The 25,197-nt window shown below is 41.9% G+C and overlaps 1 protein-coding gene across 1 annotated transcript in view; it reads left to right on the forward strand.

Annotated features, from left to right (window-relative positions):
- Positions 1-25,197, forward strand: part of FAM13A (family with sequence similarity 13 member A) — an 85,382-nt gene that overhangs the window by 45,265 nt on the left and 14,920 nt on the right. The window contains exons 6-13 of the mRNA XM_080932203.1: positions 160-239; positions 933-975; positions 8,717-8,864; positions 17,029-17,233; positions 17,702-17,840; positions 18,620-18,701; positions 19,766-19,986; positions 20,603-20,686. Coding sequence (XP_080788329.1) covers positions 160-239; positions 933-975; positions 8,717-8,864; positions 17,029-17,233; positions 17,702-17,840; positions 18,620-18,701; positions 19,766-19,986; positions 20,603-20,686 — 1,002 coding nt within the window. The remainder of the gene's footprint in view (positions 1-159; positions 240-932; positions 976-8,716; positions 8,865-17,028; positions 17,234-17,701; positions 17,841-18,619; positions 18,702-19,765; positions 19,987-20,602; positions 20,687-25,197) is intronic.

The following is a 25,197-nucleotide window of genomic DNA, read 5'->3' on the forward strand; positions in this document are numbered from 1 at the left end:
GATAGGGTTCAATATACCTTTCTGCCAATAGTCATTATTTCAACAAACAGGACTGTGTTGCTATCTGTACATCCCCCGATTTGTCTGTTTTAAAGAACGGATAATGTGCTGTTGAGCTTTTCTTTTCCTGCCTCATAGCAACCAACATTTGTGTTCCAGATCACGGAAGAAAGTCTCAGTTCCATGCAGTCTCAAGAGACACCTGAACCTGAAGCTGCTGAACCGATTTCTTCTGAAAGGTAATTTGAGAATTTTCTTCTCACTCTATTTTTTTTAAGGGCATGGAAGATTTTCTTCACCAGGGCAATGTGAGATATAAGAACTAAAAAAAAAAAAAAAAAAAAAAAAAAATAGGAAAAAGATAGGATTGTGTGTGGCCAGAAGTATTTATTATAAGGAGAAAATTTGGGGTGCAGACTCTACACTTTCTACCTGTCCAACTTCATGTTCACCCTTTTATAAAAGACAGACAAGCCCTCGTGTGTTGTCTAAACACTCTTGGTGTGGGAACTACCAGGGAGTGTGGATCACGTCCTTAGATAAAACACTCTTCTCCTTCCAGCTATTGAATTCAGTAGCTTCCTGCTACTCCTGGGACTCGTGCCCCAAACCACTGAAAGCTGGGATTGCATCTGGCTTGAGCATGCGCAGATCTTGTGCATACAGTCACAGTTTGAGCATGCGCAGATCTTGTGCATACAGTCACAGCTGCTACTAGTGCACGTGTGCTACTATCGCTAACATATTAATGCATTTCCTGGGTTCTTTATTACACTTTTAACTTTATGTCGATTTCGTTTTTCTAATTTGCTAAGAATCTGGTTCAGAGATACTCTGACCGCTTGTAAAATAAATAAAATTATAATGTGAATGGATAAGAGAGATTATAAAATGGAAAGGACTGTTCATGTATTTGTTTTTCTTGTTGATAGCAAAGAAACCGAAAGAGGCGGTAGAGACACTCCGCGTTATGAGGTGAGTAGCTAACTAAAGCGGAAGTGGTGGTCAGACTTTGCCCTTGTTGCAGAGTGTGCCTGGCAAATGGTAGTAACCTGTTGGTAAGAGCCAGTGAGGTAACAGACAGGACTGTGATTTGGAAAGGAGGGTAGATAATTTTACCCCTTGTAAAGATAAATTGTAATAGCATAATGATACTGCTCTGGGTTTTCCATTAAGTCACTAGGATGCCCCTTCTATGACTTGATGCATCTTTTAAGTGTATGAAACATAAGCAGTGAGTTTCAACTTCTCCGTTACAAGGATTGCCTAATTCCTTTCAAATGAGCATAAATTCCCATTAAGCTACTTAATGGAGTTCCTTTTGTTTCAGACCAGGTGAACCACTCCCCTCCCCAACGGCCATGTCTTTTCAGTTTCATTCATCTTCCTGCCTTTGTGTATGTCATCTTGGTGGTACCCCGTTGACTCAAGTGCTCAATATCTCTTGGGCCTGTTTCTGGTTCAGCTTACTGTCTGAATTTATATATGTATATCACATCTCCTACATCTAAATGCTTCCAGGTCCAGTGCCAACTTAGTATGTTTCCGGAAAGAATTAATGCTTTTCTCAGAACACTGTTAAATGTAGATATGTTAATAACAGAGAGAGAAGTGTCTTTGTAGATGAGCAGTTATTAACACTTACTGAGTAGTGACCCAGTTTATTAATGGAGTTATTTAATAATGTCTATTAAATTATCTTACGAATGTTCTATTCTCAGAGCATCTAGTGACAGCCAGAAGCACGGCCCCCAAAGAGCACAGAGTCTAGCAGGATCAGGAATCTAAACACTGTACTGGGTAGTAGTGAGTGGTATGGCTGAGTGACCACAGGGTGTGGATAGTATGTAGAAAGCCTTACATACTATCTCTATCAGTGAAAATACAAGGAATCGGAAAACTTGGGACCTTTCTCCTTCGAAAAGTGTACACTCATACAAATCAACTATAAATTAATGAAAACCTCCCCACTAATACTATAGCTTTCTTATATTTTTTTTTTCTGTCTAATTTCTTGTCATGTATAATTCATCAACCTCGACAGAGAGCTGGATATGGTGTCTTGTGCCTGGAACCCCAGCACCCAGGAGGCTAAAACACCAAGAATGACAGTCTGGCTACATAGCAAGACACTGTCTCTCCTCATAAAAAAAAAAAAACTTAGGTAGAAACTGCATTATTTTTCGTCTTGACTTCAAGCTTCTGCCTCTTTATAACTTTTTCATGTTTTATTTTCAACTCAAGTGTCCTTCCTTCCATAGGACCAAAGCAACAGGCTGGGCTGCTGGGCTTCCCTTGTCTCTTAGGGAGACCTCTTAGGGTTCATGTTTCGTCTGTTCTCTGCCATCTTTCTTGGCTCACAGAAAGCCCTTTGACATTGGGCATAAGCTTAAATCTTGCCAGCCTCCTGGAAACGTCTTCTCGCCTTTTCTGGGATAAAGTGGAGCAGAGTAGTCTTGTCAATGGCCTTCATAATAGTAAATCGTAATCCCAAATGGCACTCAAACTCAAAGTGGCCTCCCCGTGTCTATAGTTCAGAGCACAATCATTGGGACAGATCCTAAATTTTTCTCATGAGTGTCAGGTCTGCTTCTTACATGCGCCAATCAGCAACCGACTCACTGTGAGCGTTCACCGTCATGGTCACTTGAGTTAGGAGAAGAAATTAAATGGTGAATGCTGACTGTCCTTTATCATAGCTGCACCGATGTAGAAAAGGATACCCCTTCACAAGATTGGGCTTACAACTATTCAAGGGACTAGTTTTAATACTATTCATTAAAGAATGGGAGATTTGTTTCCCTTTAGTTTTTGTTTTCCATTTTTAACATACTCTCCCATATTTCAGGATGATTTTGCTTTTTCAAATATCAGTTGGCTGCTTTAAATGTACCTCGGGCCGACGACACCTGTTTTCAAAGTGATAATGACCCTACACCTTCACTGCATGTCTTCTTCATTTTTTTTTTTTAATTTTAAAAAGAGAATCTCTGAGAGTCTTGAGTAGGTACCATTCACCATAAGTTACACATTCCTTTCTTCAGAGGTTTGAATTAAAATTTATTTAATGGCACACAATGAAAAAAGTTCAAAGTCACTTGAAAATGTCACAATGAAGTAGCATTCCCTGTGGTGGGCATTGGCGAGGTTGGCACTTTAATAAAAATATTTTCCCTGGGCCGTATGAACAGAGATAACTTAAGAAAGAGATGTTCTATCATACATGGAGCATAGAGTGTTTGCTCTTTCTTTCTGAAACTCATTTAAAATCACAGGTCCTAGAAGAGGAAAGCCTCCTTCCCAATTATGTGTCCCCCTTCTAAGATGCATGACTGAAAATACATTTTCAGAGTTGTGCTTACTAAGGAGGTGTAAGTATTCTTACTTCAGATCTTTCTAGAGTTGGGCTTACTAAGCAGGTGTAAGTATTCTTACTTCAGATCCTTCTAGAAGCTAAGCATTTTTCTTTAAAGGTTTACATGTACTGCTTTATTTATACATATGCTACACATATGTGTGTATCTGCATGTGAGTCTAGATCCCCGTGGAAGCCACAGACATCAGATCTCCCTCCCTACAGATACAGTTACAGGCAGTTGTGCACTGTCTGATGTGAGTACTGGAAACTGAACTTGGGTCCCCTGTAAGAGTCCTAAGCGCTCTAAATCACTGAACCATCTCTCCAAACCCAAGCCAAGGAATTTTACATTGTGAAAATATGTCGCACTTCATGTAAAGTTTAGACTACTCAAACAATAAACTTATGAATCTTCTTGCCACGGAAGAAAGTCAAGTAAAAAAATCATTAGTTGTATGAAAAGGCATTGAATGACCAGAGAGAAATTATTTGATTTCAGAATTCTAAGCCAGGGAAGTGTTAAATTTTCATGTTCTCTATGCCTTGTAAGCCCACCAATTAAGACTGATTGAAAGCATACCTTTGATAACAAACGGGACATTTATCATAAAAGCCTATATGCCTTTTTCTCATCCTGCTTCAGAAAACAGAAAAGTAATTAAGTGAAAGAAAGAAAAGAAAATGAGGAGAAAGGGAGACGTTAAGGCTTGCTATGTAAGACTGAGACTTGATTGTCCCACAGTCTGAAGGCCAAGCTCTCTGTGACCCTGAGAAACAGGACTGTCCTGCTCAGAGCACACTGCTGGAGCCAGTGCACACTTGAACCTTGGGACTGTGTTATGTCTACACCCCTTCATTATCAGGTTAAACAGTACGTGTTGGTGCTTTTCTGTGTCTTCAGCTAATACTGCTTCTTCCTAGGATCGTGGCATTGCCCAGTAGCCTTGAGTATTGCCATTTCCCATTCTAAGTCCTCAGCCACTTAATCTCAGTTCTGTATAGGGAATGGCTCATGAATTCACCTAATGCCCAAAGCCAAGGAAGGGGACAGATTAAAGAAAAGCGGGCTCAGCTGGAGAGGTGCAAGGCTTGGCAGTGAAGAGACTAAGAGACTGAAGGTAATAGTTTGAACCTACAGGTGGAATGTCACCTGAGGCCCAGGTGGGACAAGCTGCCTCCAGCACTCAGATATTCAAAGTTTCTCTTCCACCCAGAATCCTATACCTTATGCATTTGTGAAGTCTACAGCTCAGAACATGCTACATGCTCAGTGAGCCTTTGCTGAAGGAATGGGGAAGGGAGTAGAGGGATAAAGAGAAATCTATGTACTCTTCATGTGAGCAATGTGCTGTATATGTTTTGGATTTGTACCTCAGATTTGTACCTTAAGATGTCTCGATCCAGTATTAGAAAAAGGGAAGCTAATGTTCAAAGGAACTGATCCACAGATCTGAACAAAACAAAGCTGCTCTTACACTCAAGCCTCTACTTCCAGAACCCATCCTTACCTGCCTCCTATACATGAGCCATTCCACCAAGCAAAGGTTCTTTGCATTATCATTTTGACAGAGGCTCCCCGTACTCCACATCACAGCAGGAAAGAGTTCTGAGGTAGAAATTATGCTTTTTGAACTCTCAAGATATTAGATGTGTAAACAACAAAAGTTTAAACCAAAAATATTTCTGTATGTGAGGATGCCCTTGACAACTTGACCTAAATGATCAAAGGGGAGAAACAGACGAGCAAAAGGGAAGTATTTGCCGTGTCTGTAATAAGCATCCCTAGAAAGTATGGACTGCCTAGCCAGGTGCCTCAGCTGAGGCGCCTCTGGGCAGGAAGCACAGTTTGTCTTCTTGAACATGGCTGCAGAGCCTGAGAAGCCACCGAGGAGCAACCCACCCTCATTGTCACCTCCTTTCCAATAGACAGTTGTGCAATCCAAGTCCAGGAAAGACACCAGCTTTATAGACCAACTGGGGCAAAATTAGGACTGAGGCTACTAAGATCAGAGGACAGGTAGAACACCAACTTCAGGGATGGATAAGAGCCTAGCAGGACATTGCCACATTGTGCCTGAGTGCCACTGAAACAGAGCATGCTCAGTGTGCACGTTGGTCCCTGCTTGTACAAGCTGGGGTAGGTTTAGGAAGGAGGGATGTGCCCATTGTTGTTCCAAGAGTCAGCTTCAGTTAACTTAGGGTTCACTATGCAGGATGTCCCGTTCAACACCAAATGGTGCCCACCCTGGTGGCCTGTCCTTACCAGATTTCAGATGCAGTGACAGCTTGCTATGCCTAAACCACATGAAAAACAAGCCAACAGAAAAAAAAAAAAGGCAAGGCTTCATTGAACCAAGCTTCTTCCTTCCTGCAATGTTCTTCGCAGTGACAGCCCATTCCCTCCTTCCTTCACACCTCTGCCCATGTGTCATTATGAAAAGAAGCCATCCAGTCCACAGCCATTCAATATAAAACAAGACACCTCACCCGCTGTCACCAGTCTTTCCTTGTTTTATCTCCACACACTTAATGATGTCTTTATTTCCAAAAGGTATAATGACTTGTTTATTTTTATTTTATATGTAAGGGTGTTTTGGCCACACATATGTCGGTGTACTAAGTGTATGAAGTTCCTATGGAGGTCAGTCCCCTGGAACTGGGTTTACAGACAGTGGGAGCTTCCATGTAGGTTCAGAGAATAGAACCTGGCTTCTCTGCAAGAGCAACAGTGCTTTTGACCAGAGTCTTCTTCCTAGTCCTGCAATAATTTATTTACTGATTCTAGCGTGTAACCCTCACAGGACATTTTGTTTTGTCTAAGGAAATTTTTCTAGTGCCTAAGAAACACCACACTAGACAGCATCTCTGATGTGTGGTAGCCAGCACTGTGGTACACTTAATTGTGCAGAGCTTAGCTTAGCATCTGGGGTTTGTCACCCTTGCCTCTGCTTCTAGCACCCTCATCACCTGCCTTTCCTCTTCCCAATCCCAGTACTGCCCCCTGGAACCCCTTCTCCCACTGTAGCCAGGGTACTCCATGGCTTGCTTGCCTTCACACTAGCCATTTTCTCCTATGCCTAGGTGGTAAGACCTCCTTCTTCTACAAACTCTCTACCCACACCTGCTGCCTGGGTCACCTACTACTTCTGACCGATATCAAGCACACTCGTGGCTGTTTGCTTTCTTTGTTTTCCCCCATGAAGCATAAACACGTCTCATGTTTCCATGTAGTGTGTTTCACCTTCAATCTAGTCATATGTTCTGCGTCTCCTAGTCCTCTTGCTACCAGTTTGGAGACCTGGAATATTACCCATTGGTCTTCACATGGTACCATATACCAACAGAAGGAATGGTGGCTTCCGCTTGGCTGTCTCTCTTTTTTGTGTTGCAGGCCTGCAGGCTTTGGCTATTATGTCTTAGATCTTCACAAGAACTTTAAAAGATTGTTGAGAAATTTGCTATACGTATGTCCATTTCTCTGTCTTACACAATTATAATCATATAAGCCCATACATTCACACACACACACACACACACACACACACACACACACACACACACACACACACACAATTGACTGATTGTCCCTAAAATATCTAAAATCTGAGTAGCAGGTTAAAGCTTCCATCCCTGGTCCACTTAAGGCTAAATTCAAGGAACCAGTTGCTGATGTAATATGACTGTTTCCCAATAGACTGATAACATATTCAGCATATCCTAGAACAGCCCTTGGGGTCATCAGATGTTTACATTATGATTCATAACAGCAGCAAAAATTACAGATAGGAAGTAGTAACAAAATAATGCTGTGGTAGGGGGTCACCACAGTGTGGGGAACTGTACTAAAGGGTCACAGCATCAGGAAGGCTGAGAACCTCTGTCCTAGAGTATAAGGCCTGGGTGTTTCTTGTGATGCTACCGTTCATCAAGAGCAAACTGAAGTTTTGTTTTGTTCCCAATGTTAAAAACCTCCAGTCTTCATGCCTTGCTCAAGAGAAAGAGTAGCAAAAGGGCACCAAGAATTCCCCTGGTGATCTCCAAGTGGGTCGGACAGCTACTGAAAGGAGCTGGGAGGCTTAAAAAGCACTTTAAGTATAATAACATCACCTTCATTAATGAATTCACTTATGGTTTCCAGATGTTCTTGGGTTTTGTGTTGTTGTTAATTAATAATAGGATAACTAAAAATAAATGTCCCTTTACCCCCAAAGAAAATATTTTGCACAGATCTGTGCTTCTTGAAAAGTACATTTTCAAATAAAAATATTGAAGCCTGGTCATTTATGATTTCATGAAAGCTGGAAAGGATATAACAACTTAATTTATAATATGCCAAGAGAACAAGTTAAAAAGACTATTTTATTGCAAAAGGCATAGACACACACACACACACACACACACACACACACTCACTCACTCACACAAACAAGCACTTAGCTTAAATATTTTCATTTTAAGGAAGGTTTTTCCCTTCCACTATTTCCTAGCCAGGTATGGGTGTTACCAATGGCAGAGCCAAATGCAACTTTAGTATTCAAGGTAACTAAAAATGAAAAAGTAAAACAATGACAACTGCATATTTTTAGGCTAAAATTCCGAATCGCCAACTTGCCAGCTCTTACTTTTACTGGGAGGGAAGATTGTTCTCCCTGTATTCTTGGCTTGTTTTCAGGGTCTGTTTCTCACAGCTAGCTGAGATGAAACACCAAACCAGAGCCTTCTGAATTTGCGCAACAATGTTTTAATACCCAGAGTGCCTCCATAAATAGCCTGTTCTCCCCACACTCTAGAGAAAAAAAAAAAAAAAAAAAAAAAAAAAAACCGGCCCCATTTTAATCGATCTAAGCCTCGAGGCTCAGAGGAGTGTGGTGTCCCCAGCCTCTCCCTGCCCTTGCAGGAATGTTTACCTAAGCGGCAAAGACACTGCTTGCCAGACACACCATGTTGCTGCAGCAGCCTTAGCAACCGCCGCCAGCTTTTTGTTGTTGTTTACAGTCCGATGGGCCATGCTCCTTTAAGAAACATAAACTCCTTCTCCTTCCTCCCGGTCTTAAGTCAGTAATCACTCAAGACCTTTCAGCTGCCTGGAGTTATCTGGAGTTGCAGCCTAAAGAAATCATCTTGGCTCTCCCCTCCAAGGAAGAAAAAAGTTAAAGGCTGGCAGATGGACGGTGGCTATGTGCATGAGAGTGGCCAGATAGTGCCCAGGAGGCATGAAGCCCTGGTTTTTATTTCTGCAGTGGAAATGTTAGCAGCTGTGGCTTGGGAGGTTGCATTCAAAAGGCGTGGGACCGGCGCAAAATGTTTTTTACATTTTGGTGAACAGTAGCTATTAGGAACACTGTGCTGTTATTGCAGAACCCCAAGATGAAGATTCAGGAGCATCCCAGTATATCTGACACCAAACAACAGAGGACTCAAGATGCTGAGGATCAGCAGGAGAGCTTTGTCCCAGATATGCCCCAGTTGGACCTGACAGTCTTGTGTGATGAGAAGACCTGGGAAGGTAGGTGATCATCTGCCATTTGGGTTTTTTGCATTGAAAAAAAAAAAAGCATATATGACTAAGTATATGCAAGGCATGTGACCGCATGCCTGTGCAGATTGGAGTATGAGCCATGCATGCAGAAGAAACTGGGTTTCTGTTAATAATAATTTTTTTTTTCAAAAAAGACAAAATCCTCTCCTAGGCATAGGAACATGCCATTTAGTGTTGCCAGGGGTAGTTGCAATACAAGAAAGAAAAATAGGGATGTTCTTTGTCCTAGTGTCACCTGGCAGTGTATTTTTAACCCACCAAGCCCTCCCTGCTTGTGGTATGCTGCAGAAAGCCAGCTAGCTCCCCACCAGCTCATCCACTACCCCTCATGACTTAGCTACCCCCTGCTACCTGGCTGCCACTCCACTAGATTACCCATTTCCTGCAGTATTCATTCCAAGTTTTTAAGAAAGATATTTTTCTTGGCTTCTCTTCTATCTTTTAATATGTACATAAAAAGAAAAGAAATCCGGTCAACACACCATTGGGAAAATTGGTTGAAAGCATTTCTTGGCTGGAGACCTCCGGCAAGGTTTTCTCTTGTTCTTCTCTGGAGCCTTCTGGTGAAAAGATCAGAAATTGCCTTTGAGGAAGGGAGGACTCGAGCTGCCTCCTTTATCCCTCTGCCTACACTCAAACCTGTGTCATTCTGCACAGCGTGTGTCTGAAGTCCGAAGGCCATAGTCAGGGAGAAATGGGCTCCTGGCTTGAGTAAAGCAGCAGAAGGTGACATGACTTGGCAGAGTCACAGCTCTGACAAGCAGCCCTGCTTGTGTGGGTATGCCCTGTCCCTGTGCTGACCCAGCCCTCGGTTCCCATCTCATGATCAAAAGTCCATGTGAAGAGCCCACTTGGTGAAAGGCTATTCTGCTTACTGTGCTGACCTACCAGCCTCTGAGAGAACAAACCACTTAATTTTCAGTTCTTCCCCCTATAATCTAAGGAAACTATTCTTGATTGTTTTCATATAATGAGGCAGCAGATCTAAACTGTTCTCAGATCATTCCAGCTCACAATATTCAGAGGACAAAAGAGGACATGGGTTGACTTGCTTCATGTCAAATTTAACTGAACTATTTCTGGGTATCTACTGGCTTGCCTTTTTTTTTTTTCTTTTTCTTTTTTCTTTTTGGCCATTATTTGAAATAATCATATGTCTTTTTAATCTATAAATTGTCAACAATCTGGCTTCTCTACCCTTAGGAGTCTCAGAGAGGTCACGGTTGCCCAAATTAAAGCAAAAGCAAAAAAGATAAATACTATGTTTGAGTTTCAATGATATGGGCTATCCATGTAGCTTTTAAATAAATTAAAAAAAAAAATCTGGAGCCAAAAATTCAAATGAGCTACAGTCTCTTCCTTGCTCCTCCCCTGAAATAGACTCAGTTTGATTATTTCTCTTGGTTAATCACAAATGTGAATTTCTCTCTCAACACACATAACCTAAAATAATGCTGAGCAAGCTCTCCAGAGCCGTGAGAAGACAATGAAGAGTTTCGTAGAAAACATTCCATTAAAGAATTTTTCTGCAGAGAACAAAAAGTGTGGAGACAGCAGCATTTTATTTAGAAGGCTGGGCAGGATGTTTTCCAAAGGGTTAGAAAAATACACTTTATGGGCTGGCTTGGGCATGCGCCTTGCATTGGCAAATTGCTGTGACTATTCTTTTTTTTTTCCCCCATTACATTTGCATTTCTTGTTAAACTTCTACGGCTCTAAAACTGACAGGGATTTTATTTTTCAAAGTCATGTCGGCTGTTTGGTTCTGCTTTCAGTAAACTTTTATATATCTCATGTGTTTTCATTTCAAACGTGCTTTAGAATAGGAACATGGCCATACGCATAGTCAAAATAAAGGAGCCAGTGCGCACAGCTAGGTTAGATGACAATCAGTTAGATGGCTGGAGTATTATCCGTAGCTTCTGTAAGAAATGGAAAGGTGTTTTTCTAGTAGCCAATGAAATTCACACTACTTTAAACGGTGCCCAGAGAAGCGACAACAAAATACAAAAATGGAAGCAAGAATCAGGAGACTGTACAGACCGGTATCTACCTCAGCCTCCATCCCACGCCAAGCCAGTGCAGAGGGACACTCTGGGGGTGCATGCCTGCTCCTTGGCCTGTGCCATCGATCACAATCTGACGTGGAGCCAGGAAGGGTCACCTGATGTGGGGAGGCCTGCAGGCTATGTTCTCCAAGTTCTTAGGCTTAGGAAAAAGGAAACAATGGAAGGGATTGAAATGGTAAGTAGATTCCATGGTCTAGAGGGGAGCCCCTGAAGAGGAAACACAGGCTCCCTCTCATCCTGCTAGCTGGCCTGCAGTCCACAGCACCTTCACATTTCAAGGCACATTATGTAATCTGTCATGCTGGTAAGCTTTTGGGTGTTAGGGTTTCAACTCTAACAAATGAAAGGCATCGTTCTGATATTGAAAGGTGATTAAAATTGGATAAATAAAATGTTACCACATCCATGCATGTTAATGTGTATGATGTTTAATCGTAACTATATTTTATTTGGCCTGAAATTAGGCTTACAGAGCACTTAGACCTGGGAATGGAAGCTCACACATATAATCCCAGTGTGGGGTGGCTTTTTAATCCCAATATGTGTGAGGCAGCAGAATTACCGTAACTTAGGAAAACATCTTTCCATTTCTTAAAGACACTTACAGAGACTCTAACCCAGGCTGGCTTTGGGATTACCAGTGTGAGCCTCCACAATCAGCTAACAGAACATTCTTTTAAAGGTCCCCAAATGCTTAATTTTTTTTCTCAGTTGTTACTTACAATGGACAACAATTTTGGAGAGAAATTGTGTTTAAGAACCATGAAGAGAAGTTAGTGAGATGGCAGGTACTGTTCATGCCAAGGACCTGAGTTCAACACCCAGCATTCACATCAGACAGCTGACAACTGCTTGCAATCCCGGCTCCAGGGGATGCCCCCTAACCTCAGGCATATGCACACACACACACACACACACACACACACACACACACACACACACACACGTACATGTAAGTAAATAATTTTTTAAAATTTAAAGAATTATGGAGAGGTGCTGGCAAGAAGAAAGGGCAGTTCTCACCCAAGTCTGCCAATCTGAGCTCAGTCCCCAGAAATTACATTGCAGGAGTAGAAAAATAACTGTCACAAGTTGGTCTCTGCCCACCACATGTGCACCAAGGCACACACAAACACAATCAATCAATCAGCCAACCTATCACTTGATCAATATAAAAAATGTATTTTAAGAGAATCACAGAGAAGTGGTCTTAAAAGATCTTCAATTAACCCATCCCATCATATAATTAAGAAAGCCGAGCATCTCCTAATTTCTAGCTCATGGTCTAAACAAGAAAATCAGGCATCCCATCAAACAGGGTAGATAAGAACCAAACTCGTGGGTTCAAATCCTGGCTCCGCTAATTGATACGATCTATCAGAAAATTAAGAAATCTGTCTCCATTTGGCCTTGATTACATTGTCTTTCGATGGGTATAACAAAAACAGCAAATACTACACAATAAATATAATCATTGTTTATCAAGGATCAAATGAATTAATATCTGCTGTCTTCCACATTCTATGGTCACCATGAGTGTTACTGCTTTTCTCTCCCACAAATATCTCTAAATATAGTTTGGGGGAAAATTCAGCAAATATGTTGCATAAAATTCTCAATGAATTAATCATTTTTTAAAGAAAATCAATAATAACTAGCCAGGCCCTCCATATATTTGCCAAGTGTTTTCCATTCATGCCAACTTCTAGTCTTCTTTTTTGTACTAGGCTAGACCTTGGATTGGGAAATGCAGCACTTGAAGGAGAGCAGCTGACCTCCTAGCAGGGTCTTCATGATAGCTTTCTCTAAGACATGTGAGGAATAGGAGACGGGCAGAATAATACATAGTAACTGATTAAGAAACTATGTGTACACCTGCAAGCCCATGGGTCAGGGTCACCTCAAATGGCATTTGTTCTTTTTGGTTGAAGTCAACAGCCCTACTGTGTTCCACACCTTTATCCATAATTCAAGCAGACCTACTTTGCAGAGAGAGGCAAAGAAGATATTGAAGGCTTAAAAATTAAACATGGGATTGATAAAGCTGACTGCTAAGGTTCCTTATAAATTTGGTGGTTTGCAAGACTTTTTTTTTAAACAACTTAGTAAGAGATGAATATTGTTCTAAGGTTGAATTTTGGAATAGAGGAAGAAAGAATTTATGAAAGTGATCCCTCCAGTTTGGCCTCTAACTTTCCATGTCTGGGATGTTCTAGCACCTCTTCGAACAGCTGAGAAGACAGTTATGACATTATGCCAAGCAGTAATGGCTCTAAATAACATAGTTGGGGAAGAACTCTGGAAAACATCATCTCCCTTGATTTTATCCAGTTTCTTATCAAAGACTCACATCAGTAACCACTTTCTTCTATACAGCCAATGGTTGCAGCCCGATACGCAGAGCACCACTGTCTCCATACCCTGTGTCAGCCCTGCTGCAGATGAACTCCCTGTGCTGGCTTGATTCCCTTTAGGACCCTGTGTAATGTGGTGTCTGAATTAAGCTCCCTCAAAACTTATATTTATCAGTCACATAAAAGGAACACAGATTTTAGATTGGTCATTTCTGCTATGGTGTCAAATGATCTAAGTGAATTAATTTTTAATAATAAATCACCTGGTAATATCTAGAGTTCCTTGTGAGTGTACTTCAGGATTCTTATTTGAAAATCACAATGTGCTTCTTTTGTGTCCTGCAGTAGGGGTACAATGTAGTGTGGATCCTTGTGGCTTTTCTGATGTCCCCTTGAATATTTTTCTTGCAGTATTCTTGTTTCAGTGCTCTCGAGTTACTGAACTCAAATACAAACCATTTTTCAGGTATCTCTTTGAAATGGCTGGCAATACATCCTTAAAACTGGTCTCTACAAAGCAATGGAATGTTGTCTCCCGTGTGTCCTTGGTTTCCTAGTAGAATGACAGTAAGCCAATGTAAACCAGGCTGTTTCAGACTAAAACCTGGAAGGGTTGTATTGACTCTTTCGTATGGGAGATGTGCACTGCATGTTAGTTTGTGACTTTCTTAATGGAGTCCTTTAGGTCTGAGAGTGAATAGAAGGGAAAAGGGGGGGGCAACTTGCCTAAGTGTTCCACATTACAGAACTGGAAGCCATCATTTCTGCTCTACCTGTGGGACAGTGATGGAAACGTTGCTCTTTATTTTGTTAGCACTAAAATGCACAATGACTTTATATCACTTACCTTTCAAGAATGGATTCATAGTCCCGACCTACATGGTTTAGTAGGGAAATGCTAGAATTTTCTGAGCTGTCTTATTTCCTATTCAACACTTGGAATACTAGGAAAGGAGCCATTAGGGTGTTTTGTTTGGTTTTTGTTTGTTTGTTTGCCATGGAAATGATTGGTCCAGGACAGAGACAAAATAAAACTGTATTAAACAAGATAGTGGATAGATAGAGTCAGGGTACCTACCAAGACTCTTTTAGTCTTTTTATAATGAGTTCATGACCAATAAAGACCAAATATTTGAAAACTCAAAGATGTTTTCACTTTAGAAAACATATTCTGCTGGATTAAAATTTAAATTGAGGGTGTCAAGATGAAACGTAAGATGTTTTCAAACTATATTTCTTTTTCCTTGATGGATAGAAATCTCAAGCTAACCAGCATGCCCTTGTGCCAATATCTACATCATACTTCATCTTGTCAGATCTTTGGGTCCCCTCCCCTTAGTTGTTCACTCATCTGTAGAAGGGGCCATGGCCAGCAGTGCAGATGCTTAGGCCATCTTAACTCTTTCTCAGTCTGCCTGAGTTGATTTTTGTCTTAGGAAATAGATGTGATCTGGTCAGTCTAACAACCTCATTTTCTACAACGTAACATGGAAGTTTATATTTGTCCCAGAGACTCCTTTCTCCTGCCTCCCTTCTTTCCTGGTGATTTTCATTCTTTCGTGTTGGCAGAGCCTAGCTGCTCAGTTCTAAAGCTGCTACTTAGCACACACGGACAGATACCCTTAGTCCAAAGAATGAGATGTTTGTCTCCAGGCTCAGCCGCGTGCATTGCCCATGTTTTGAGCCTCAATAAATGAGACTTTTTTTCTCCCTTGATCATTTTTATTTTCAAAATATTTATCTATGTTCCCAGATAACGAGTTCCTTTAAACTCTGCAACCCTTCTTCTTTATGGTTTAATATATTAAATGAACGTGTTTGTCTTCTTATTGTCCTGTGAAGTTTTTCCAGTTTTTCGGTAGTTGTCACTGATTTTGTAGCTCTGGCACATTCTAAAGCAAAACATAGAGAAGTTAGAAGGCACAGAGCAGACCCTCTCTTCTCTCACTGACTGACACTTGTTCTTAACTTTCTCACATCTCAGTGACCTTATCTCTTAGCAGCCTGGGATCAGTAGTTCTCAAAGCTGACAATCTTGTGTGCACTTGAACCATGTGGGTAGCTTCTAAGTATGTGCACACTGGTGTGTGTACGTGTAGGTATACATGTGTGTACATTTTTTTTGCCTTCCTGTTAATTATATCTGGACCTTCATTTAGATATACAGTATGTGGGGTAGATTAGGATTTGTGTGTTGATACTTGTTGCTAGTTTCCCTGGGTTACTCTAAGAATGTACCAAGGGGGAGAGGTCTTAAAAGCCTCTGATAGTGTAGGATTATAATCTGGTCTTTCTAGATACAAAGCTTAAGCCCATTTATTCTATAGAGCTATAGACCATTTTACACTTCAGACTGAAGAAGCAACTAGGAGTTCTGTGATTTAGACTTCAAGAATCTCAGAGCCTAGAATCAGAGCAAGTACTAGACGTATGGAAATCATTAATTGGCAAGTGCACTCAAAGACTTCAGTGCAGACTATGGCATGGCATGGAAAACTGTGTGCCATCTGAGATCTACTTTGAAGTCTTTTAGGTAGAGTTGTGAAGCTCTTCTTCACGTTCATTTCGTTATGTCTGATGAGGGGATGTTGCACCTGTGCCACAGTGAATCTGTGGAGCTGAGGAGTTGGTTCTCTCCTCCCAACTTGTGAGTTTCAGGCACTGAGTTCAGGTCATCAGACTTGGTGACAAGGACTTTTACCCACTGAGGTATTTTGCCAGCCCAGTACTTGTTGTTATTTTCCAACTAAGGAAGGGAGTATTTTGAAATGTGGCTTGTGATGAATAGAAATAAATACCACCTACTGGCCTCGTAAAATAAAAGGTCAGGGTTTTATGCTTCTCTCCCCCCCCCCCCCCCCGCTGATTATCTAAAAATAATTTGTATGGGTTTGGCTCTATAAGGCTCTATTTCCTCTCTTCATAATTTATGTGTGCTCCTTCCACCTGCTCTTGGGCAGCTTCTGAAATTACAAGTGCAGAGCACAGTCAGAAGCGTGCTAATCCTGTGTACTCAGCAGAGGGCACAGTCAGAAGCGTGCTTAGGCTGTGTACTAGGCAGAGAGGCTTGCACAGTCAGAAGCGTGCTAATCCTGTATACTAAGCAGAGGCACAGGGAGAAGCATTCTAATCCTACGCACTAGGCAGAGAGGCTTGCACAGTCAGAAGCAAGCTAACCCTGTCTACTAGGCAGAGAGAAACAGGGAGAAATGCTAATCCCATATGCTAGGCAGAGGCACAGGGAGAAGTCTTACTAAATTACCCACACACAAGTTGTACACCCTTAGGAAATAGGGTCTCACAGATCTAACATGGCTCCTTTGTTGTCAGAATAGTCATAGTGCTATGTGCATGCACCTTTCCCCCAAACACTCATGGTTGGAAAGTCGTGCTGCGGCTTGGAAAGGTTTCTATCACTTCTCTATGGGGAAACTGGAATTAGACACAATTGGATATGTGTGGACCTTCCAGGGTATTCCTTGGGGCAGCCCTAGCAAATTTTGGTTTGAAAGCAATTGAGAAAAGAGATAAAGTTAAGTGGTGGCCATGAGATACAATGGTGACTTCAGTTAGATATAATGTCTACTCTGGACCTTAGATATGAAGTAAGAAAAGACTCAACGGGCAATGACCTAAACCATTCAGGAAACAAGGGTGATGATGCTTTCGAGAACAATATTAACCTCTTAAACTGTATCTATTTTCCAGAACCCATCCCTTCCTGGCAGCTAGAGAATGTAGACTCTGATGAAGCCCGCCTCTCCCCACAGGCGGGGCGCCTGATTCACCAGCTTCTGGATGAGGACAGCGACCCCATGCTGTCCCCCAGGTTCTATGCCTACGGGCAGAGCAGGCAGTACCTGGATGACACAGAAGTGCCTCCTTCTCCCCCGAACTCCCACTCTTTCATGAGGTACGTTCTGTGGTATTGATAAGCACCAGCCACATAGCATCAGAACAGACAGAATGGCACTGGTAGCCCAATAAGTAAAAAAACTAAGTTGGGATTTGTGGGGAGCCACACCTAAAGTTCTCCATCCTAGTATGCTGGCTGTGTTGGAGTTTCCACTTGAGCTGTTGCCCAACAGTGGATCTCATTTTGAATTCCAGTTAGCACCTCCTTCCTGAAGCTCTGTGAAATATACCCATCTCAAATTGTTTCGATAATGTAAGTGGAAGTGGAAAAAAAAAACACAAACTTATTTAATAGGTGGCATATACAGAGCTCAGATGCACTCAGAAAATGCATCCATCACTCGGGTTTAATCAAAGGGGCAGGGATGTTTTCACTCCTCTGTGCCGTATACTCTCTTAGCCTGAAGGACCTCCCCCTGGTTATTGGGCATTCATAGAGTGGCTAACCCAGGATATGCTTTTGCAGACGACGAAGCTCCTCCCTGGGGTCCTATGATGATGAGCAAGAGGACCTGACACCCGTGCAACTTACCAGAAGGATCCAGACCCTTAAAAAGAAGATCCGGAAGTTTGAGGACAGGTTTGAAGAAGAAAGAAAGTACAGAGTGAGTTTCCATTAGGATCTCCTCACCCCAGTATACCCTTCGGCTTGTAGAGTTGTTGGTCTCAACCTGTGGGTCTCATGACAGATACCCTGTGTATCTGATATTTATATTATATTTCATACCAGCAGCAAAATTATAGTTATGGCATATCAACAAAATAATTTTATGGTTGAGGGGGTCACTATAACATGAGGAACTGTATTAAAGGGTCACAGCATTAGGAAGGTTGAGAAGCATTGATTTAGAGAATACCAGAAGCTGATTACAGAAGGGAGTTTTATTTATTGGGCCTAATTTTGATTGAAGATTATTTTCTACAGTTTCCTCTATACTGGGTTCCTTCCAGCTTGTTGGCCGTGTCTTAGTTTCCCAAGCCAGTGTCAAGAGGATGTTTTACTTGATGGCTGCAATATTAGCCATAATCTCTTCCACTTCCTGCTTCATTAACTGAAACATAAAAATAGTAGGAAAGGGGATGTGGACCCCACAGAAGTCCATGATCATAAAGATCTAGTATTTTGCTCTTAAGGAAATCGGTGTGAGTATCAGAAATAAGCAGTAAAATATTTACTGTAGAGAGCTGGAGAGATGGCTCAGTAGTTAAGAGCAACATCTGCTCTTCCAAAGGACCTGGGTTCAATTCCCAGTACCCACATGGCAGCTTACAAACTGTCTGTATCTCCAGTCCCAAGGGATCTGGTACTCTCACACCAATGCACATAGAATAAAGTTAAATAAGTCAGTTAAAAAAATACTTACTGTAGACTTTCTTTTCCTAGCCCTCCCACAGTGATAAGGCAGCCAACCCTGAGGTTCTGAAGTGGACAAATGACTTGGCCAAATTCCGGAAACAGCTTAAAGGCAAGTGAAGTTGTGAACTTACTGGGTAGCCTGTGTGTAAGAAACCAGGAGCCAAATCCCTTGTGTCCTGCTGAGCATCAACAGAGTGTCACCAGTCAGGGCTTACCAGGCCTGGAGACACTTCCCAGTCACTCAGTTCTTTTTGGAACACCATCCCAAGACTTTGGAGAGTCTGTGAGATATGAAATGAATTCCTCAACATGCCTCTATTCCCACACACTCCTACAAAGATGGCCTCACATCAGTACTCTTTTCACATGTTTGTTCTCAAGTTGCACATGTGGAGTGTTAGAAGGGATTTCTCAGAGATGAATCTGAAATGGTTAGGCTACCTCCCCTTGAACAGCTTTAGGGATAATCACAGAAACAATTTAACAGAATGAAAATTGGGTATGCAGGAGATTGGACGGAATGCCGTGGTTGGTGTCTGACTTTAGATCAGCACATCTATACGCACCAAGTGCCTTTGAAATACTTCTGCCCATTTCTGACATCAGATCCCAAGCCAAGGGGACCAAAAGTCAGGCGCTAAAAGCTAACATTTTCCCCATTATTAGAGTTTGGGAAATATTCTAAAGATCTAGAAACAATCTATTACAGATTGGTTTATGTGAGGATCCAGGGATTTCCATTTACACTATGTTTTTGTTAGGGTTTTACTGCTGTGAAGAGATACCATGACCAAGGCAACTCTTATAAGGAAAACATTTAGTTGGGGCTGGCTTACAGGTTCCAGGGTTCGGTTCATTATCATTAAATCGAGAACATGGCCACATCCGGGCAGGCATGGTGCAAGAGGAAGGCTGCTAGCATAATACTAACTTCTAAGCCACTAGGAGTAGGTTCTTAAAGCCCATGCCCACGTTGAATCACCTACTTCAACAGGGGTACACCTCCAAATAGTGCTACTGCCTGGGCCCAGCATATACAAACCATCACACACTATAATTCAATTCTCTCTGGGGGGAAAAAGGCCTAGTTAAGTAGGTATTGGCATGACGAAGAAATCTAGGTTCAGCAGACCCCAGTCTCATGGATCTATGTATCCAAATCTAATCGTCTAGAGTCAAAACTGAAGATCTCCGAAGAGGACCTCACCCCCAGGACACGACAACGAAGCAACACACTCCCCAAGAGTTTTGGCTCGCAGCTAGAGAAAGAGGACGAGAAGAAGCAAGAACTGGTGGATAAAGCCCTCAGGCCCAGTGTCGAAGCCACACTGGAAGGGATACTGCGGAAACTCCAAGAGAAGCGAGTGGAGTCCAGCCGTCCTGAGGACATTAAGGTGGGATGCTGTTAGAGAGCCGGAGGGAGTTGCATGGTAAATGCAGGCCATGCCAAGTGAAGTTGGTACCTTTGCCACACTTACTAGCATCTACTCAGCTCGATCTCCAGTCAGGAGACACTCAGCTCTGCTGTCTCTGGGCATTATACTAAGCCAGGTGAAAAGGGGGAAGAGGACAAGGAACATGAGTCACTACAAGTACAATGATACCTTTTAAAGCTCTCACAAGTATAGAGGGGCATTTGAAAAGCTGCAACGTTTTATCTGTAGTACTCTGTTACTGATGGAAAGTTTATTTTGCTAATGTAGAATAACCTTACTGAAGTTAATAGATGGTTTGACTCTCTGAGTTGAGGGATTGCAGGCAAACCTTTAGGAGTGTGCACCCTGTATCTGGAGTATTTCTGGGTCCATTAAGCTCAACCTGTGTCTTCAGTGTGCCTTACCTTCCATGTGGGTGTTCCAGGTAGCTGATGGCAATTCTGTGCTTCTGGTGGGAGGTCAAGAGGCTCTCATTGCTGTGTGAACTTTGAACCCTCTCGTTGGACGAGGCTGACTACATAAAGGAGTTGGAATGTCCACAAATGTTCTCCCCGAATTTCCTTTCTTACCATAGGATATGACCAAGGACCAGATTGCTAATGAGAAAGTGGCTCTGCAGAAAGCCCTGCTATACTACGAAAGCATCCATGGGCGGCCGGTATGTGATTCACCAAACCGTCTCATTGGGGTCAGTTGTCTGGTTCTAGAAAGGTTCTACAGTTCTGTTTTATCCAGGAACTAGGGCCACTGATATATGCTCTATTCTCTAGTACAAGGAAGGGAGCTTAATGAGCATTCACATCATTGCTAAGCGTTTGGAAGGCATGGCCAGTTGACCTTGAACATATCTGAGTTCCAACAAAAGTTAGACTGCAACTAAGCTTAAGTTGCTAGTGTCCTACTGAAAGGGAGGAGAGGTAACAGAGAGGGGAGATCTTATATAGAGTTCATAAAATTTTTAAGTTAGTAGATCTCCTGCCCAAATCAGTTCCCATAAGCTGTAGCTGGCTCTAGGCTTCCATGGGCTTATTATGCAAGGACTGAGCTTGAATGATGGATCATAAACCAGTCACTCTGCATTTCAGGACACCGCCAGCGTTTGGAAAGGACTTATAGTGGCATGTAGCACCCACATTTATGACATGCAAAATGTAGCTCTGCCTTCTTACCAAACTAGTAAGCACCTGAAGTGATCTGGTATCTAACAAGCACATGGGGAATCTTTCTTGATAGCTTTAAGGAAACCAGTAGTGAGACAGGATTCTTTCTGCTCTCTTCTTTGAGGAGCCTAGCCATCCTTGCTGCTTATGACTCTTCATAGTCTCCTGTTCAGATAGTTGACAAGAAAAAAACAATATCACAACAACAGCAATTGCTACAGAAAGTATACAAACGTATGATATTTAGAATCATAGATTTTTATGAAGCCCCCAATACAGGGCTTTTCCACTGTGTTGTAACTATTTATTTGACCAATTAATGCTCTTCAATATAGAAGCTTCCAGAATGATATATAAAACTCCTTTTAAACAAGACACAGAATGAAGCTGTTTTGGGAGGTGGGGAAGCTAGGCAAATGCTCTACCACAGAACTATCACTCCAGTCATGGGTTTTGAGGGGGGGTGAGGATTCTGGGTATTGTTGACCTAATAGTGAACCCAGTCCTCAGTGGCTGGCACAAACCCTGCCATACCGTGTAAGCCCAGGGAATCTCCACAGAAGGCATCCTCTAGTTCTCTCTCTCTCTCTCTCTCTTTTTTTTTTTTTTTTTTTTTTCTTCGAAAAAGTCTGCCCCTGGTGCTAATTCATTTTGCTGGACTCTTTCTACAGTGGAAAAGTACTAGAACTCTGGGAACATGTTCATGCGTCAGCCAAGTTTTGCTTCTTCTCCTCCCCCCCCCCTTAGGCACTGACCCAAATAGTAAGTGCTCCAGAGTTCAAAGATTGTGAAATTTTGTCTTTCTGTTATGGAGTATTCAGGACTGGGGAGACAGAGCTGTTGTGAACAGTGAGACGTCCCTTTGCCACAGAAGTTTGGAGTTCTAAGTGTAGACTGTGTGGTCACCAGGATGCTCTGATGACCCCGTTTCCCCTTCTGCACAGTTCTGCCCTCCACATGGGTTCTAGTTGGAATATGGACAGACGCCTTCCAGGGCTCCCTGGCCTGTGCTTCCCACCCAGGCTGCCTTCCAAGTGATCAGAGTTCATTGCTGGTTCGCCGAGTTGTGTGGTGGAGGTTTGGGGTTTGTTGTTGTGTTTTTAGTTTTTGCTTTTGGGGTGTGTGTGTGTGTGTGTGTGTGTGTGTGTGTGTGTCTTTAAGTTGGCAAGATTTTTTAAAACATCTGTACTTTGCTCCATGGTGCAGACAATGCATGTCTCAGAGTTGTAGGAACTCAGCTTGGCAGACCTGGGACTGCTTAAGTTACCACTTGAACTCTAGGTACTTGGTTGATATTATGGGTTGTCATGGCAGTAAAAAGAAATTATCGACACACAGAGACACTTAGACATATAGTGATGTGTAAGCTCAAAACAGAGGAAGTAAATGCCAGCTCTGGGCTGCCTAGTGAATGACAGGCCTCACCACCGCTACAGTCACATGTTCTCCCTCCTGCCTGCTTGACAACAGATGGTTACAGTGGAGCAAAGAGTGACATCCTTTTACCTGTGTGTTACTAAGAGTACAAAGTATTAGTCCTTTGTCTTGCTTTATTCCCTCAGACAGGTCAAGATTTAAGCATCTCACAGGGTAGTGAACAAGTTGAGAATCAAATATTAGTGACATTTGCTATCAGTCTCAGGTCTTTCTGCCCTTCTCTCTCTAAGGCACAATGGTCTAACCTCCTCAAAAAAAAGCATACTTCCCCTGATAGATGGCCAGTCTGAATATCAAACAAACTAAACTTTGTTTTAACTTTGTTTTTAGATCTGTATTATAATCAACCCCAAACCATAAGAAATATTAGACCAAAAATCATTTCCAATACTAAACTGTCATTCCAAGTCCCTTCACCTCATAAAGCTCAGGACTCATGAGTTTTTCTACACATTCCAATTTAACAGGCTGTTAACCATCATGGTCATAGCTAAACAGTCATTTGCTACACAGTTCTCAGCCAAGTTGTTTGCTTTCATGGAGCACTCTAGATGGACGTGTGTGACATACAGAAACAAGTGGGTTCACCATTCTCTGTGGGCAATTATTTACGTGTATCCTCGCCAGCAAGAGTGTTGACCATCTTTAAAAATGTCACGGCAAAATATAGCAAATGGTTGAAGGCCCACATATCAGCATTCATAATATACCACCATTTCTAATTAAGTGTGCGGGTGGGGGGGGGGGGAGTAGCTTGCTTCTGCCTTCTTCGTATTTCTTTCCCATGCTGGTACATTTTAGTTCTGTGTTTCAAAGCCATGTTGACTAACACAGCATTAATTATAGCCATGTTAACATTTAAATTACATAACCATGTATAAACACTATCCTCTGGTTAGCTGTTGTCTTAGACCTTCTGATCTTTACACAAACATCCTACGGTTCTCATAAAAGAGTTGCCGTTTTCTAAATTAATGGAAGCAGAGTTCAGCAGTTCAAATAACCCACCATCACACTGCTAGGTCCAGCTTCATTCAGGTTTGACTTCTGTGAACAGAAAGAAACCTGGGCCTGGGAGTCAATACATGCACTTCTCATCTGAGCTCTCTTGCCTTGGGAAATGATTACTCTCTCAGTGCTTCAGCCCCTGAAGAATAAGGCTTGTCTAGCTCTCGAAGTCTATGGCTTTAATTTTATCTTTATCATCAAAGTAAATATGTCACCACTTTTGGCATTCCTTTACATCCAGGTAACATCAACCAAATTGCAGAAAAGTTTTGCTGGAGGCTAACAGAAAACCCCTCACAACGTAAGGTCAGACACATGAGGCTGTTTAATCTGGGCTTCATTTCTACCAAGAATTTGCCTCTAGGAATAATTATTGGATAGTGCCTCCTTCTTGAATATTTTATTGTGAGTAATCAAAAGCAGGGTAGTGTCAGTAGAAGTGTCTCTGTGTTGTATTGAACACCACAGTGGGATGCTGCTATACCCCTGATCTTCCCATATCAAGTTTATGGTTTTTTATTTATTTGTTCTGTTTTGAGACAGGGTCTTACTATGAAACCCTACCTGCCTCTGCCTCTCTGCATCTCTGCCTCTCTGCGTTGGCAAGTTCTGGAATATAAAGGCATCTGCCACCATATTGGTGAATATTGCTTTGCATTAAAGAAGTATACCAATAAGAACTCCATTTCCACACACCCAAAGTCATTCAGTACTACCAACTGAATTAAAACTAAGGTTTTGAAAGAGGGGGGAAAGGATTTTGAAGAGATAGAATATACATGTTTTGGCTGAATTTTCAAGTAATTATAGATCAGCTGCTTTCTAAACCAACTTTCTTAGCTTACCTTCAGAAAGTATCACACAGAGGATTCTGGTGGTTTGTTTATTCAGCACATACATGTTTAGGAGTGTGGCTAATGAGCCATAAATTCACTCATGTGCCAAATGGCTCACCAGAATGCACTTACCAGCATCAGAACTGTCATGTTAGCTATTGTGATAAGATTGTGGTAGTCACGTGAAATGACTTCTGATTCACCTTGCTGTCCTAACAGCCATTTTTAACAAAGTAACCAATTGTAAATGAAATGACCAATTTTAAAATTCCATTTCATATGACACATCCTAAAAGCAGAAGCATTTCTGTCCCCCTTACAACTACAATAATGAAGATGAATGAAAAGGCCGTTATTACTGCCAACAGCAGGAAGTAGTGCCCTGTCAGCTTGCAAAAGCTATCCAAAGTGACTCACTGTTGATCATATGGAGAAAGGCAGATGCAAAAGCCATGCAGGACAACATACTGACATAATCCAGAACTGTCTTCGAAGGTGAATCTTCCAAAACCTTTGAGAGAAAAGGTAAAGCCACATGTGTTACAGCAGTCCCTACCTGAGAAACTCTTGCTTTCTCATTCATTGGAATGGTAATTGAATGCAGGAGTATAGCATCTAAGTCTAAAAAGTAAAGTGTTTCCTCATTGTACACTAAGGTAGCCAAAGAAAATACATGCAAACCTATCTGTTGGGCATTCCTAGATAGGTTTAAAATATTCATTGGCTAA

Source organism: Micromys minutus (assembly GCF_963924665.1).
Source record: "Micromys minutus genome assembly, chromosome: 18".
NCBI lineage: Eukaryota > Metazoa > Chordata > Mammalia > Rodentia > Muridae > Micromys > Micromys minutus.